Below are 18,407 nucleotides of genomic sequence, written 5' to 3'. Positions count from 1 at the left end.
GAATTTGCACTTTTAAGAAAGTCTGTATAAGCAGACAAGATGGGTTGAAGAGCACAAATACACCTGGCATCATTTTCAAGTTTTCTCTTCATTCCGTTTAGTTTATTTTGACAAAACCTGATCACAAAAACAACTTATTAGAAAATTGTCTTGGTTCAAGTTAAAATACGTCTTTTTACAATTTCACACACATGCTACAGGACTCGATTTTCTGACTAACTTAAGTTAATAAATTAACAGCTTGCACACACAGCCTGTCTGCTCACGTTCTCAGGGTGGACATCCTCACGTAAACACTGGACAAAGTACTCTGAACCACATTTGTGGTCATTTCTGCTCCAGTAAGTGTAGCATGACCTCACACAAAAACACACAGAATCACTTGCATAGCTTCCAACAGCTATGGTATCACGACTTGTAATTAGTCCACTATACAACTCATACGAATTTCAGTCCTCAGACTGAACAGACTGCGACTGTCTGTTCCGTCCAAATAGTGATTGTTGACACGATAGATAGAATTAGTCCATTTCCCATAAAAAAGTAGATCGCATAAACTAATCATTGGACTTACACACACTTACACACTTGACAGCCTTTAGTGTTTTCTTTGAACATATATAATTTACTTATGCATTAAAATCTAAAGCATTACTGCAAAAATTCAAGCACATTGAGCACATTAAGCCACGTCTATGAGTGGTACATTGCTTCACTTGCACAAAAAAGAGGACAAGTGGAATTAGCAAGAAAGACGTGGAGCCTGTCTACTTAGTCCTTGTATGATGTAATCTATGGGAATTTCCAAAGACCAACATCTCCTTTCACCTGCAGGATGTAAACATCACCATAATGACTTTAAGTAAGTCTATCACATTTAGCTGACACATTTTGTTGCAGTCCATATCAATACAGACTTTAACCCGCTTTGAAGTTCTGCTCTGGATCTTTAGCAACATTACAGCATTATACTTGTCACTGTAGGCCAAACAGCTTTGGCAAAAGATGCCTTCTTTAGGTCTTGCTGATTAGTGTTACATGCGTTTAAGGTTAATGCGTTTGAAATTGTGCATTTTTGAAATGAAGCGAGATAAATTGCCGCCCCCTCGCTTTGTGGTATTGCACATTTAATTTCTTCCGCTAACAAAAACAGCAATCAGATGCAACCAAATGAAAAGCAGACATGAAGACAGAGCTAATGAAGCCAGCGAGGCACCAAAAGGCTTCTCGAAAATGTTTACTACTGTAAAAATGTACTACAGATGAACAATGCTGGACTGTGATTCATACACAGTACATTTGCTGTGTAACTAAGAGCAGCTTACACTCTTACTTAGTAATGACACAGCTAAAGACACAAGGGTTATTTATCGGTGATTTTAGGATCGTTAGAAGATTAATACCCTTGGGGGGGTTAAAGGCTTACTTTCATCTTAGACCTGCCCCGACAGAGAAAGCTGAGGTTAGAGAGACAGCGTGCGGGTTGAAAGAGGTAAAGCAGACTGTCAGAAGACACCAAGAGTCTTCAAACGCTGCCATGTTGGAGTTATGTGTGTGTGTTGTGCTTGGGTTTATGTGTGTATCACTTTAACCCCATAATGAGAAGCCTTGAGGGGGTCCATAGCCATTTGGCAGATCTTAATTTCCTGATTTCAAAAAAAAAAAAAAAAACTGTCTCCCCTTTTATCTCCTTTTCAGCAGTGATACACACACACACACACACACACACACACACCGGTTGTGGTCTTACCACAAGTACTTGTGCAATTAAGCCTGTTCTGCCCTTAAAAGCGAATTGTGCGCATTTATAGCCCCCGTATATGTGTGTTCATGTGCGTGTGTGCATGTGCGTGTATGTGGATGCTGTAATTAAGCAAGATCAAACCTCTGGGTTTGTAGAATTAGCCATCGTTGAAGATCAGAAGGTTTTTAGTCAAGTGTGAGACAGGGAAGAATGAATTTAGAGGTTTGGAGCCAGGCAGCAGACAGATTGTGACCTCAGATAATTGTGGTCTCTTCCTTTTTTTGTCTCTCAGACACACTGACACATACACAAAAATACTTTGATACTCTCGACAAGTTCAGATGGATTTAAAGTTCAGCCGTCAGTGTGCAAAACTGATCTGATCTGACCTGGGGCCACACCGGTTAAAACGGTAAAACACGTTTTTATCAAAGTGTCAGTGCATGTGTTTGCTGGTTTTCTGATTTAGGCAGCTAAAACTACTGGTACATGTCGGGGAGTCATTGCCTTGATGGATGATGAAAGCCAGTCCTGCTACAAGACAGCGCTGTTGTTAATTTCCATGAATGCATCTTGATGACTGTTAAACTGATCCATACTTAAAAAGATATCATAGAACAATATGAAATTGATTTTAATGACCGATTTTAATGAGGTCACGTACTTTTTTGTATAATGTTCTTTTGATAGCTGATGACCATATAATCAGGATTCAAACATGTTGGGATTTTTGTGAATTCTTCAAACAAAAATGTTATTTAATTTTATATTGCAGGAAGAAAAAAAATGTTAACTGTACTGAGCCACAGATACACCGGAAATTGTGACTTGAAAGTACAAAAAAAAAATCTGTTCGTTTGCATAATGATGTGTCATCCAGTATTTAGTATGTGTCATGACCCGTTATAAACAGGCAGAAAAATGACTGTATCTATTATCTGATGCCTGTTATCCAGCAGGATAACACACCATGTCACAAAGCTGAAATCATCTCAGTCTGACAACGAGTTCACTGTACTCAAATTTGTGACAAAACGTCAGCAGCTAAGTGATGCTATTAAGTCAGTATGGACCAAAATCTCTGGGGAATGTTTCCAGCACCTTGTTGAATCTATGCCATGACGGACTAGCAAGGTAGAAATAATAATAATAATAATAATTAGAACGGATCCCAGCCAGCTGAGTTACTCGGAGACATATGTATTTAGTTCCCCGTTGACAGTGATAAACTAATGACTTAATAATAATTTAGTAATTTAATGTTACAAGCAAAATATATCAGTGAATGGTATTTAAACATAGACACAGACAGCCACACACACACACACAGAAATGCTGTATACTCAGTGCAGGACAAACATACAGTGACTAAAATCAGAGACACTTTCTTGGAAACGCTTGCATTTCCAAGAAATAAACAAGCAATCAAACAATACCACACAGCAGATTAATTTCTGGCACATTAAGGGGGAATACACACATGTTTTATGAAGTGCTGCTATCAACAACCTTATATCCAAACACAGCTGTCATTTCACAAAAACCAAACTAAACAAGCTTTCTCTTCGTCCGGGATTTTATAGCTTTCCCGACCTTTGCAAACTCTTCGTTTTCGCGTTAGCTTGTCATTAAACCGTTTAGCAGCGAGGTAAAGAATATTTTAGCGTGTTTGCAGAAACAATCACAAAATGTAAAATTGCTGTTTACCTAATGTCAACTTAATGATCGCAGTAGCTGTGGAAGTATGATTTGAAAATGGATCCTAGGCATTTTATTTTAAGTGTTTTCCTTCTCCTTTAACCTGTGCTTAGCAGAACTATAAACTGAATTAGAAACATCAAATTGATTTATTACCTACTGATCGACTACATTACTCTGGGGATTTACACCCTACTGCAAGCCAACTTTTTCCACCCTGGTTCCATACCAGGTTAGCATTAAATATTAGTTGCACTATTAAGTGGCAGCCATCAGTGTGAAACTAAGCTTGAAATATGTTTTTACTCGCGTTTCAGCTGAGGTTGAGGTTTGGAGAAAATTTCTAACCTAACGTGACAGAGACATAACAAAGAAATAGGCGTATAATTAAATGTTGTTAAGTGATATCACCAACCTTTATTGAAGCAGAGGTTAGCCAACGGTGATGTGTGCTTGTAGTTATGAGTCAGAAGAATGCCATGGGCTGTTCTGTTGCTATTACTTGCTCTTGGTGTGACGTGCTATCAGCATGAGAGTGAAGTCATTTGGGCCACACCGACACTTACACACACACAGACACACAATATCCCCACTGACAGCACTGCTGTCGGCAGGATGCTGAGATTCATAACAATGCTGTTTTATGATTGAAGTTTTGTGCAGGAGTCTGAATGCTGGAATGTTTGCATGAATATAATTCGAATTAACAACCTGTCTTTCTCTCAGCTCTCCCAGGAAGAACACACAAAAATGTCAGAAAGGAGGGAGAAGAAGTCGATCTTTCTGTCCTCGTTATTGGTAAGTTTTCCTCTCCTGCCTCATATCCGCTTATTTTACCTTATATTTGATAAAATCTTCTCCCTTGCATATCTTCATACATCACTTACTCCCCCTCTCCACCCCTTATCTTTGGCTGTTTGCATTCCTCTGCTCTTCTCTTTACTTTTTTCTTCTTTTCTTCTGAAATCATAAAGCAGTAGCTTTAATTTAACTTCGTCATCTTGTTTTTGATGCTGACCCCTCAGAAACCCATATTGGTCCAGCAGTATGGCTCGCAGCCATAATAAACTCCACATTTGGCACAGGAAAAAAACAGACTTTGTGGTTTTATGTGCCAGCAGCTTGCATAACTCTTCAGCACTTGTACCAATTAGTGAACCTTGGAGTTTTTATAGAACAGATATCTTTATAATCTGTCTTACAATCTGGAGATTCTCAGCTTGTTTTGATGTTGAAACCTACTGGCAGTCTTCTGACACACACCCTCATCTTAACCTCTTTCCCAGAATGACAGACAGTATACTTCTCGGCTACTGTCATACAACATAGCACCCTTTTGATGATTACAGAAGTGATGGATACTAGCACTATATTATTTGCAGTCCCCTTACTTTCTGCTAAATTTTAATTCTATAGGCTGAGATAATTATTAGACGTTAAAGAATGCGTCATCTTGCTTTAAATGCTTTTTAAATACATCAGTTGCATTGAAAAAAATTGAAAGCCGATGTGCTTTAAACATGCATACACTTGCAAGGCCAGCAGGGGGCGACTCATCTGTTCGTCTGTGAAGGTTCTCAGTCATCCAGGTCATCGTAGTCAAAGGAGCTTGCAAAGAAAAGCTTTTCTTTGCGCACTGCAGTTGGACAATCTGTGCTGTTAGTAAAGGGAAGTAAATAGAACAGCTTACTAATGACAATAAACGAGCACTCTACTTATCCCACATTTAAAGCTCATCTTAAAGAAGCTGATGGGAAACCAGGTCTGTGACCATTTGAAACGAATTTCTCTCTGATGAGGTATTAATATCTGTTTTTGCTGAATCTCTTTTTTTTATGCGACTTTCCCTGGGAAACCAGATGTAAAACAGCAGTTTTGATCAAATCTGGCATCTTTAAATCTTTAAATATTTTTGGTATCTTGATGTTGATTAGCATGTGTTGTAACTGTTAAATGAATAAAGACACAAAGAAAGACAATATCTAAATGTCTCTTGCAGAAAGTGATTGCTCTCAGTGACTCCACACTAGCTCTTAAACGAAGGATTTCAGTTTCAAACTAAACATTTTAAATCCACCAGTTTTAATTTACTCATCACTGGAAGCACTACTTAACCTGTGAACTATTGCAAGCTAATCTGGAGGATCTGGTTTGACTCACCAAATATCTGGTATGAGATAATATATGCAGTCAAATACTGAATATCTAGACACATAAACACACTCGTGGTGTAGATGTATATTTATTTAAATGGTGCCTTATCTCTGCTGACATGAGATGGTTATTAGGGAGAATACAGTGAGTGGGAGATGTTATTAAACAATAGAGAGAAGATGGAGAAACTTAGTCATGCACAGTCATGCACTCATTTACTTTCACTCCATCATTTTCTGGACTGCAAATGATTTTTAAAAGTCAGTTTGTTTGTTTGGAAAAGGACAAAGTGTGCTGGTAAAGCTATAAATACCAGCTGCTACTTATTACAGTGAGCCACAGTGACACGGCACAAAGACACATAGGCTACACCGTCACATTTTCACATTTTAGAGGATGTTATACTGACTTGTGTTCATTTCCAAATCTTAACCAATACCACAACTTTTCTTCATGCAACCCTAACCTACACCTGAAAGGTCTAAACCAGGTCTTCACCTCACACTTCAGCGATTGAGGTTAATGAGTTACTGTGCAGATATATTTATGTCTAAACAAGATGAGTAACACAACCACAAACAAATACACACACATTCAATTGATGGGATCATGCAAACTCTTGTTTGACATGAGGACAGCTAACGATGGTCTCCATCTGAGCTATTGCAGACAAAGAAGTCAACATGTTTGTTTTATTTGCTGCTTGTTTATTTCCAGTTAAAGTGAAGATGCTGATTCATGGATGTTTAACTTTATTTATAGACTCTATAAATAAAATGAAAGATGGATGTAGGCCCTATATATATCATCAGCCATTTCTTTGTGGCGAAACTGGAGTATCTGCTTTTCCAGAACTTAAACTATGATAATAAGAATTAAAAAATGATGTTTAAGGCAAATACCAATACCAATATTAGGTGATTTAAATATCTGATAGTCCAAAATATTGGATGATTAAGTAAATAAACAACTACAACAGTGTAGCTGTTTGTTTACTGATCTGTTTTTGCTTGAATAAGCTGGTTGTTGTATTTCCAAACACAACTGTTAGTGTTGGGAAACTTGCAGAGTGCCCTCTGGTAGACAAACTATGCAATGTCAACACTTGTAACATAGTTGAAGAGTGTTTCTCCTGATTATGATTTATTGGAAATTACAAATTCCACTACTGATAGATCAGCAAATAAGTAATATTAGCCGTGTGATAAATCTGTTAGATTAGGCGTCGATCTGGATCTATTAAGCAGCAGTGCCTTTAATCTTTTTGCCGGTTGCAAACATGTCTTGCACAGGGAGTCTGTCAGCAGTAGTATGTATCTGTCATTTCTGTTTTCACAAGTTATTATATGTTTCTGACTCTCTTTCTCTTCCTCCAGGTGTGTTGTGTGTTTGCTAGTGCAGAATATAACATCTGTGGACAGAATGAGTTCTTCAACCAGACCAGTAACAGCTGCCAGGCCTGCCCTCAGTGCCAGCCAGGACATGAGCCATATATGGTGAGAATGCATGCATGCACTCATACATAAAAAATGTTAATTTAAGTCGTAAAATTTTTACACTATCTGAGTACATTTTGAAATCAACTGTTGGAATCAACTGACAGCACGAGTGAAGGAAATGCAGTAGCGAATCATCATCAAACTAAGACCGTCAAAAACTGAAGAAAAAACGGACTTTTTGAATGTAGGTGTCAGTTTTGCTTAGACCACCCACAATCCATGCATTCCAACACATACGCATATATACAAATACACAGCACGCACACATAGCTGCACGGTGAAGGGTGCCTTAATTTAAATGAACAATTTCTTTATGATTTATTGCTATCATTGACTTCAACGTGAAGGCATGCATTACAGTGAATGGCTTGCAGTAGTCACATAGTGATTTAGCCCTCGTCAGTCAGTCTGCCAACAGCCAAAGCAAACAAAGTGCAGGTAAATGCTTCAGTGGGCACCTAGGGGTGCCACACCCGCTTGAGAGAGACAGCTGCACTCAAGGGTGAACAGAATGAATTACAAGCTGTTTTCACACATGCTCTACATCTTTAAACTTTTCTCAGTATTACTGGTGGAGCTGCTTATGGGAACGCAAGTGTCCTACTTAGTCAAAGCAGAACAGTGTATGGTCTTTATCCTGCCAGGTAGATAGCACAAAGACATTGTGAGGCACCCGTTTCCAAACAGAGCTGGCAAATATCCAGAATTCCCAATAAGTCATAAGTTTGGCCTCTTGCATGCTTTGCTCAGGTAGCACCCTTGACTTCAAGCAGTAGTGAGACCAACTACATTATTGTGTGGTAAAAAAGCAATGATATTTTTCAACATTTGTAGAATTCTTGTGCATAAACAGGAAATCTATATGCTGCATTTATTTAATATTTTGAGCAGACCCTTTATTAGAATTTACTTTTATATATATATTTGTGCGTATACATGTGTCTGTTCAGTAGAAGCTGGATTCTCTGGGCTCATTAACCTGCATGAATAATGCTTAAATCATTTGATCAAAACATAGAAAGAAAAATCCAACTTCTCCAACTACTTATCTAAAGTCGATGTCCTTTAAAGCAGCTGTGGGTCATCTATTGATTGGAATGTCGGTCATGTGATCCATGGCTCCTCTAGTCTGCAAGCGGAAGTATCCCTGGGCAAGACACTGAGCCCTGAGTTGCCCCCGGTGTTTGAATGTATAAATGTTAAGTCAAAAGCTCTTAGACAAAAAAAACACTTGTGTAGGTGTGTGTGTGTGTGTGAATGTGGCTTGTAAGAAAGCCTTTTGAGAGCTCAAATAAAGGAGAAAAGTGCTGTATAAGTGCAATTTAAATCTAAATTTGCATAGTAGTAAGAGTTATAAATTATATTGATATAGATACGGATTTTACAAAACAGAATGAATTTTAGAAGAACCTTTTTATCAAAAACAGAAAACATGGCACACTGTTTTGTCTCATATTTTATGCTGCTGAAAATAAAATAAATGACATAAACCCGACTAAAAAAATGAATATAAAATGTTAAAACACCCTCTAGGTATTGTTAATTAAGACTAACAGTTCAAACTGTCTTGCTTTATAAGGGCTGCGTGGATGCAACGGTGAATTTGACTGACAATGTCCTCAGGATCTGATTTGTACCGGCGCACTGAATTATGTGGCGTCACTGTTTTTCCAGCTGAATGCGACTCACCTCAAATTAGGCATGATGTTATGAACGGACAAACCACCCAATACTGCAGGTTCCCTCGGCACTCTGACTGCTCAGTGGCAGTTTTTAACCACAGCAGCCTATTAAAATTGACAAAAAAAACGCTCGGCACTCTAGACTCAGCGCTGGACGGGCAAAATTAGCAGCAGCTGGATGGATGTTGTAGTGCATTCTGTATTTAAAGAGCTTAAAAAACAAGATCACAGAAAAAGCATGAACCAAGAAACGATCAAATACTACAAGTATTTTAATGATCCCCAAAGGCAGACAAAAAAACCCACAATTACACATTTGCATGGAAGTGATCACAGTGCACTAAACCCTTTGTTTCTATCTTAGTTCTCTCCTCTGGTGCTTTCCTCATTCCTGCTTTGTGTTTCCGCATGTTAACAGAAACTTCTATAAAGCAGCTGGTGAAATCAAATGATCTTTCTCCTCTTTCTCCACCTGATGGGAAGCTCAGTCTGATAATCAAGGAGTATTGCAGCCATTTGAATGTAAACCTCGAGTAGTTTCATCAGTGACATGAAAGCCCTCTTTGCACTCTGATCCTTTAGGTGCCACAGTCTGGAACAGTCTGTCACTTGTTCTTCTGTTTCCCTGACATGTTTCATGTACATGTGTGTCTTAATCACAGTATAACCAGAAAGTTCTTGCTCAAAACAGAGACTCCAAAAAGTACATGCCCGCACACACTCGCACAGACACTATGCAAGACTCCACACAGTGCAGAGAGATATTGAAGACCTATTTCAGTGCACATCTTGTATGCAGATTTCCAGGCTAGTTAACAGCCCACCCTTACATTTCTGATTTTGGTGGAAGGGTTGGTGGGGGGAGGAAAGATTGAGGAAGTGAAGAAGTACAGAAGTTTTACATCAGATTGCATCTTGTATTGTGTATTGTGATTATGGTCCCTTGTAACCCCAGCGTTTGATGAATAATATGCACTGCAAGTCTGAGGTAATCGCCTTTATTTCTCTTCACGGTCAAGTATTATAATACAAGCATAACTATCTGAGTTTCACTCACCTCCATAACTCCTATAATAAGCAAGATTCAAAAAGGCATCAATTTGCTTTTCAAAGGAACGAGTTCTTAATCATTCTGGAGAAAATTTGAGTCACTGTAATCTTGAGTATAAATGATCCAACGAGAGCTTTAACTCAAAGCGACAAGATCCTGCCGATAACCCAGCACGGTTTTATATCAAACAATCACACCGAGACTCACGGACGTCAAAAAAAGAAGGGAGAGAATATTAGATTTCTGTAAGAGTCAGCCTGCTGTAGCCTAAAGCTAAGAGGCATAGGCTTTTTTTAATAGACAGATGAAAGTGGGAGGGAAATGAAAGATGAAAGGAGCGAAAAAGAGAAAGAGGTTGATGTGTTTTTACATGTGTGTGTTTGCGTGTGGCCTGTTTGGCCTCCTAACTGAGAGGAATTACCATGTGGAGATGGGAGGAGATGGATGCTTGAAAACATACCAGTCATCTTAAACAACACCAGTCATTGAAAAGCATGCGCAGCGAAAAATCTGATTTTCCTCTTGTCTTTTGAAAAAGTAATGTCAGATTGTCTCAGAACAGAGAAACACATCACTGTTTTATAATGTGTGTGTCCACGTCACAGTTGGAATGTCAGTGATCTGTAAATTGTATTCATTTGTTTTTTTGATTTAATAATTGATCATAAAACTGAAAACGTCTCTTTATAAAAAATGTCTTTGTGTGTGCTTCGCAGACCTGCGGTCATGGTGTGAAGGATGAAGGCTTTACCTGCGTGTTGTGCCCAAAGGGAAAATACTCCGGAGGGAAATATGAGATCTGCAAACGTCACACAGACTGTCATGCGCTTTACAGTGCCACTGTTCACATACCAGGAACTCCCGAACGCGACGCAGAGTGTGGACCCTGTTTACCTGGGTAAAGCACACTAACAAGCAGAGGCAACAGCCATTTAACACACAATGCAGGACACCTTTTAAATGATCACACAAAGAATCATTGAACTATTAAAATATACTCAGTGTTTTTCATTGGCTTCAGTTACTTAATCAATGTTAAATGGTAAATAAGACAAATGCACGCGATGAATTTCATTATGTCATTATGGTCAGCTTCACCCATCTGTTATTCACTTTGCATTATAATAATAAGGTAGTGTGTCAATAAAAAAATAGCCTTTGTAGCCTTTTAAATACGCAAATGACATGTGAACTGTCACTTTTTTCCTGGTGCGTCTTCTTACATGTCCTTGTAAATACGTGTCCCATAAGAAAAACAGGTGCTTAAGCCTTAAAACATCTGGCTCAATGTTATATTTAAAAATGACTCGAACATTTGTTTGCCTCCAGTTTTAGCTGCTTAGTTTCTAAGTTCTTTTTACCTTTTCCTGATGCATTCCTGCATTTCTTGGCACACTACTGCCACCTATAGAACACTGACTGGTGTAAAACCAATGACATCACTCGAACAAATCGCCCTTTGCATGCAGACACAAGAAGAAGAAAGAATGGATCCAGGTGCTTTGTAGGACTAATTGTGATCAGAACTCCATAAAGTACATTTAAAAGCAGCCTGACATACAAAAGACATAAAAGAGTAGTCACGTGCAGTCTGAAAAAGAAAAGTACAGATCTTATGAAAATAAAATAAGCATGTGACTTTTTTAAAGAGACTTTTTTTTTTGCTTTGTTTTGTTTTTTTCTTAACAAGGTACTTAATCTGATCAAGGCAGATACAACAGACGTGGTTATTTTAGTTGGCAAGATCAACATTTCCCAGATGACTCATTCAGTCTAATTGTACACATCGCAGCCGTATACTGCTGTCTCCTGATAAATTTACAGAGATGGATAACTTTGCTATGGATGCCAGTTAATTCTGCCAAAGAAGGATATTTATGACAACTCATCTTTAGGCAAACAGACACGGCTGATTACGTCCTGAATGGATGTTCTACTCAAGCGTCGATTTACTGTACAGCATGCATTTTTAATATGATTCGCACTCGGATGCATTATTTAGCATGTGAATAGGCTGCCGTGCTCCATTCGGTTTCATACATCCTCTCGCTTTGTATGAATACACACTAAATCTTGCACTTTTCAATTTGCACATGGCAGTTGTCTTTGCAACCCCATGCCACATAAATATTAAGTCAATAAGGGGCTTTTAAATGTTGCCAGACCTTCCTCTCCTCCCTCTTCCTTATTTGCCCTTTGCATCATCAATCATGTTGTGTCGCCGCCGATAAATTGCTTGAGTTTATTTTTTTGTTTTTTTTTTCTATTCAATCATATTTCATTGGAAACATTTTTTTGGTTACATGTGGGCAATATAGCGATATATTATATAGTAGGTAGGAAATTCATAATTAGGGGATTTTTTAAGAAACATCCCACACTATCACAAGGAGTCTAATGTTGAAATCATCTCATCCTGTCATCGCCTGGATGATGATCTGCTGTCTTCTAATTTTCAAATTTAATTTGAAAAGCACCAAATCCCAATAAGACCTGCTAAAAAATTTATAATTTGTGGTGTTTTTCCAGTATAATAATTATTATTCTGTTAATAAATAAATCAATCAATTCTTTATTGACTGTCATGTATTGAAAAAAAACTGCTCATCATAAGTGAATAAGATGCCATTTTTTTATTCTCATGAACTGTTGGACTGAGTTTGCTGTTACGGTTATATTTAAAGTACATTACAAACATCGAATCAGATGTCTCCTTATGTGTCTGCACAGCGAAGACCTCATATATGTGTTCTATATTAAACCATTACTTAATTATCTGCAATCATGTGTATTTATTCAGATATTTCACTTGTGCCCTGAAGCACAAATGATATACTACCTTCCTCTCTTCTTTCCCCCCACAGACGCTTCATAACTTCATAAATCTGTACCAAGCCACGCTTCGTGCCCTCAAGGCATCAATTATGTACATATCCTCACAGATTCAAACTTTTAACCTTCGCTGCTTCCACATACTTTTGAATCGTGTTGAACTTATAAGTGTCTTGAAACCCAGTTGTGTCTGAAAGTCTTGCGTTTCATACATTATGTGATTTCGCTATTTAGTTTTTCTCTTGCTGCCTTTGCTAAAGACACTTTGTGTTTTCCAGGTATTACAGGTTGGGGAACAGGTCAGAAAAGCCCTATTGGATGGTTTGCCATTCCTGCCAAAACGCACCACGCAACACCAAAGAATGTAAGTTTAGCTACTTTTTTCTTAATTTTTGCTCCATTTGTTTTCACGCATTTTTTTTAAATGTTATCTCCCAACTCTAAATTTTTTCTATCCATGCATACAACAACTACAAAAGCTACCAAACATTAAAGTTTTTTTTTCCTAAATGAAAGGAAGTACAATATGACAGTGGAAAAGCAGATGTCTGCCGTAAGCCTGTGCTCCATTTAAGGAAACAATTAAAGGTCAGAGGTTGTGTTGAGTTCTGCCAGACTCTCTGATGGATACAAGGAAGTTGTACGCCCACTCCCCCCCCGGATCAGTGCTTCTCTGGCTCCACAGGGCTGTTTGGCTGCTTATCAATAACATCGTTGCCTCACTGGTTATTCTGCTTACCTGACACTATATGCTATATATGTTTGTGTGTGAGTGTGTGTGTGTGCAAACTGTTGCTGCAATCACAGACATTTCTTGAGACTTGCAACACGGCGCATAAATCTTGAGCAGTCACATCTTCTTGTTTGTTTGACCGTCCTGAATTGGAGGCATAGTTGCTGTGTAGTGGATGTGTGATGTGTTGTGATATGCAAGCAGATTAATTGCTTTTTCATTGTACAATTGTCACAGAGTCTCTTGTGGGTTGTTTTCCTTTTTGCAAACTTTCAACAGTGCTAGTGTGTTTCTAATGATGAGCAGTGCTGAAGACGTTTGCAGTTCTGCTTTGCCCCCCATGTGTTCATCCAGATGTGGCAGATCAGAACATCATCAGGATCTGAACTGCGTTTGTGACCCTGGCTGGTACATCCTGCTAAGCAAACGATATTCATTGTCCCATCATTGCTCAAAATCCCCTTTGAGTCGGAAACTATTTTTATTGTGTCATATTTAATGAGCGTGTTTTGAAAGATTGAAACCCCAAAAAGCAGCCTGGGCCTGCAGAGAAGAGGGTGTGAAGTGTGTGTGTGTGTATGTTGTGCTTGTTTCTGTGTGTAAGGATAAGCACTTGATTTTCAACAGCAACCTAATTGTCTCTCCCAGGCATGGAAATGAGTGATTGAGTGATGTTGTAAAGCAATGCAAATAAGATAAGATAAAGTGATGTGAATACTACAAAGAAATGGCAAATATAGCAAGTATTAAATCTCATTTAAAACCCTTTTCATTTAAACATTTTGCATTTCTCCTCATTTTGAAGACTGGAAAATACCTTTCGTTAGATAGGGGGATTGATAAACTCCTGTAGCTCAGCTTTTTATAGTATGGATGACTGTAAAAGGGTTACCAACTGCGTATTTCCTAAACCTTCCTACTTGTTATGCTTCAGCCAAGGTGGATCTAAGTTTTGATGTTGTGGCTTCTCTTTCAGCAATATTATGCAAAAAAATACCGGCTCGGCTTTATTAAACTCAGAGAAGCTGAAGCATGGCCAAAGGAAGAACCCATTAAATGTTGGTGCCGATCCAGATCATTCTTTTATATTTCAAGACAAGGCACTGGCCTCCAAATGCCCTTCTACTTTAAAGATTTTAACCATAACTCTAAGATATGTTTGGGATACCAAATCAGTTTAAAAAGCAAATAAATCAAGTCTTTAACAAACCTGACATGAATGTAAATCATGCAGTGTGGCTTCCTGGAGTTAGGTTGGTTAGACTGGATGAATTTTTCCCTACATTTTAAATCATGCACAATTTAATTACATCCCTTTGAATGAGGTCTTCAAAAATAATGTGCCCCCAACAGTAAATACGAAAGCTGGGAGTTCTCTTTGCTTAAGGTGAAGGCAGGCTGACACTTGCCATGTAATCTGTAAATTACCCTGGCTCCTGCCTCGCTCTGTGTGTGCGATAATTAAAACTTTGGCGGGTATGAGAAAAAAAAAAAAAAAAAAGATGATTAGCATGTTTGTGCTTGCGCTGATGCTACCCTTTGGCAGGCTGCTGATGAGTCTGTAGACGTTGCTCAATTTCTTCGGTCACCTTTTGATTTCTGTGTGCCGTTTCTCAAGTGAGCATAAATGCACTAAAAATAAAAAGATGGCATTTCCAGTATCAACAGGGATCATAATGTTAATCTTTTTTGCCAACTCTGCTGTAAGAGGTGTCACCTCACACACTGCTGGGTAATTCTGCTCTTCTTAGTTTGTTGGGACCTAAGCAGTCAGATCGCCCAGCGAAATTATCAGTTTTTCAGCCTGGGTTCAGACTCCGAGACATGATTACAGTTTTTCTCAAATGCTAAAACACATTTCACAAACGTTACCACCAGGTCCCCCAATGTCCAAACACAACACCCTTCTCTAAAGCTACATAAACACAACCACACCTTCCCACTGCAAAACTCAAACTCCCACACCAAGAGAGCAGCTTGAAGCTGTCAAAACTGTAAACACTATACACAGCATTACACACTACAGCAAAACAATTGAAAACACAATGCTCAATTTGTGAGAAGGTTCTTTGTTCCATAACTGCCAATGCATATTTTAGAAACTATACAGTAACGGATCGTCGTAGATCTCTGCAGAGGATTAGGCATTTAGATTTGTGAGTTTCATATGAGTAGTATAAATCTATAGAAAATCCTGCATGTACGTACACTACTGTAACACAACTCAATGCAAAAACAGAATCTATTGCACACAACAGTAATCTTGAAAACATGAACAGGGTGTGAAGTTTTTTTATTTACGTTATTCACACCACACACACACCACAATCACTGTGCGGCATCATGTCGCTGAGCTGTTGCTCGCATCTCGTCCGTAATGATGGTGCGAGGTTGTCTTGCTCTCCCTCCTGGACCTTCTCCTCTCCCATGTTGGCCTTCTCCTCTTCCTCGTTGGTCGCTCCTCTTCCTCCTCTCATTTGAACTCCTCTTCCTCATTGGCCTGCTCCTCTTCTTCCAGGGCCAGCTCTTCTCAAAACAAATTTCCCACGTGTGGGACTAATAAAGGTTATCTTATCTTATCTTATCTTATCTTATCTCCCTCCTCTGCATCAAATTCCTCTTCCCCTGACTCTGCCTTCATCCATTGTGTTTGTTTGGAACCTTCAGCATACTGTGCACTCTGAACTTGCTTTTACATGTGGGTACAGCATTAGCAACAAGTGTCTTCAATTTTGAGTCATTGTGTGTAGTGAATGACGCCAGGTGTGTTCCCTGTGTTCAAAGATTGGTGACTGTGGCAAGCATTTTGCATCACATGGGCTTTCATTTGAGGATATGAGCAGAGTTGTTTTGCAACATGTGTTTTAGCAAGGAAAAATGTGTTTAGATTTATGAGTACAGAGGGTTGTGTTTTGTGAATTGTGTCTTCATGTGACATGTGTTTATGGTACTGGAATATGGTGGCTACATTTAGTAAATGTGTTTAGACTACTGGTCATTTGGGTTACAGGATTGGCTTTTGTGTTTTAACATTTGAGAAAAACTGTAAGAGATTAAACCACAAGACGCTAAAGAGAATTCCAGATCAGGCTCATATCCTTATCCAGAGAGTCTAAACAGATACCTCACGTTAATAACTTCAATCACAGGACACTGCAATCTGCGTGTGTGCATGTGTCTGTGTTTGTGTATGTGTGTGTTGATATGAGGCTCTGAGACCATGGGAAGTGGCAAGCCAAATGCCAACAAGGTCTATAGTATATCAGCTCGGTGAAAGGAAAGACTGATTAAAAGAGTTGATTTATGAGCTGCCATGAGTTTACGGCTCCATTAGGAAAGAGGAAAAGCAGCTGATGAATAATCCAGAAAGAGTCACAGTGAGAGGAGGCGAAAAGAGCAGGACAGATAGGAAACAGAGGGAAATCTGGACAGAGAGTTACTGCTTTGTGTCCACCCTGCCCAATGTAACAGTTTGTTTACTGCAGCGGGAGAAGGTCTGAAAGAAATAAAGTTTTACTGCTCCTAGCGCAGATGATTTTCTTTTGTGAAATGTTAGAGTTTGGAGAATGATCCAGTGCATTGCTTTTGAGGTCAATAAAATGCAAGGCCAAAGCTAACACACTGCCAGTAGTGAATGATGGGATGCAAACTTTGCCAATAACCAATGTCCATACCATGAAGCATCTGGGGTACCTCCCTTTTTGGAGAAATCTGAAACATTTACTCATTTATGGGGATGCAGGCCTCACCAGTCACCATTTCTTTGCTTGATCCTCAATATTTAAATAGGAAGTTTAAATATTAAATTATTAATTAAGTTATTTCAACTTAGCATAAAGCCTGAAGACAGACATTAGGTAACAAAAGCCACCCACAAATGGTGAAAGGATTCTAATACACCTAAAGTCTAAAGTGCCTTTAGGTGACTAATGTGATTTGTTGTTTTTATCTAAATAAAAATGAATTGAATTTGTTTAGTTTTCACTGAATACTTGAAGTAATGTGATTTCCGGGTCACGTGTGTTGAAATGCGTGGCGATGGACGTGAACTCCAAATTATCCATAAACGAGAATGTGTGTGTTATAGCCGCAGTTAACGAAGTAGACTGAATTACGACACTCAGCCTGTCTCTGTGTGTGTTTGTGTTTGTTTCCCAGGTATGCAAACCAACAAACCGAAAGAAAAAACAATATTTCACAGTGGTAGCACAACTGTGTTCCCTTCTGTAATTAAAGGTATACACAAATACACACAAACGCAAATATCATCCTCTGTCTCATCAATCATCCATTCTTTCTCTTTCTCTCTCTCGTTTCTCACAACACATAACTTTACATCATTGCCTCCATCTTTCAGATTCCCACGGACAGGGTCACCTGGCAACAGCTCTCATTATCGCCATGTCGACCATTTTCATCATGGCCATCGCCATTGTTCTCATCATCATGTTTTACATCCTGAAGGCCAAACCGAATGGCCAGGGTGAGACGAATAAACAAACACGCGCGCAAAATCTCATCTGAAAAGTAGATGTTTGCGTTTTTTGTGATATTTATAATGAGCGCGTGTGTTTTTTGGCAGCGTGCTGCTCCGGACAGGTTGTGAAAGCAGTGGAGGCTCAGACCAACAAACAGGAAGACAAGAAAGACGTCCCTGGTGAGACAGGCTGCGCACACTCTACAATTAATGACACGAACACTGTTATTATTGTTTGAGATGTTTTTTTTCCACTCTCATAATTGGTAGTAAAAAACAATTAATTTGTTTACATGTGTGCTAGTATCCCGCTTATGACCCTTATAATGGTTTTGATTATACATTGCGATGTTTATGGGAAATATGAGTAATATACTTGCATAAACAATTGTAACATTTTCCACATTTTTGGCCATGTGTAAAGATGCAGACACACTTTTGACCCCATCTTGCGTATCCTCTCTCGCTCTCTCTTTCTTTCTTTGTTTTAATTGGATAATGGCTTGGATTGAAAACAAGTCAAACAAGTTGACATTT

General features: G+C 38.7%; 1 protein-coding gene across 2 annotated transcripts in view; it reads left to right on the top strand.

Annotated features, from left to right (window-relative positions):
• edar (ectodysplasin A receptor) overlaps nucleotides 1-18,407 on the top strand; it is a 43,408-nt gene that overhangs the window by 15,483 nt on the left and 9,518 nt on the right. For both annotated transcript variants that reach the window (XM_080903888.1, XM_080903887.1), the window contains 7 exons: nucleotides 4,169-4,240; nucleotides 6,973-7,092; nucleotides 10,545-10,726; nucleotides 12,939-13,024; nucleotides 17,552-17,629; nucleotides 17,751-17,876; nucleotides 17,976-18,050. In XM_080903888.1, the coding sequence (XP_080760014.1) occupies nucleotides 4,193-4,240; nucleotides 6,973-7,092; nucleotides 10,545-10,726; nucleotides 12,939-13,024; nucleotides 17,552-17,629; nucleotides 17,751-17,876; nucleotides 17,976-18,050 (715 nt within the window). In that variant the 5' untranslated portion in view covers nucleotides 4,169-4,192. The remainder of the gene's footprint in view (nucleotides 1-4,168; nucleotides 4,241-6,972; nucleotides 7,093-10,544; nucleotides 10,727-12,938; nucleotides 13,025-17,551; nucleotides 17,630-17,750; nucleotides 17,877-17,975; nucleotides 18,051-18,407) is intronic.

The sequence above is a fragment of the Rhamphochromis sp. 'chilingali' genome (genome assembly GCF_963969265.1).
Source record: "Rhamphochromis sp. 'chilingali' genome assembly, chromosome: 14".
In the NCBI taxonomy this organism is placed as follows: domain Eukaryota; kingdom Metazoa; phylum Chordata; class Actinopteri; order Cichliformes; family Cichlidae; genus Rhamphochromis; species Rhamphochromis sp. 'chilingali'.
This window is presented reverse-complemented; position numbering and strand designations above follow the sequence as displayed.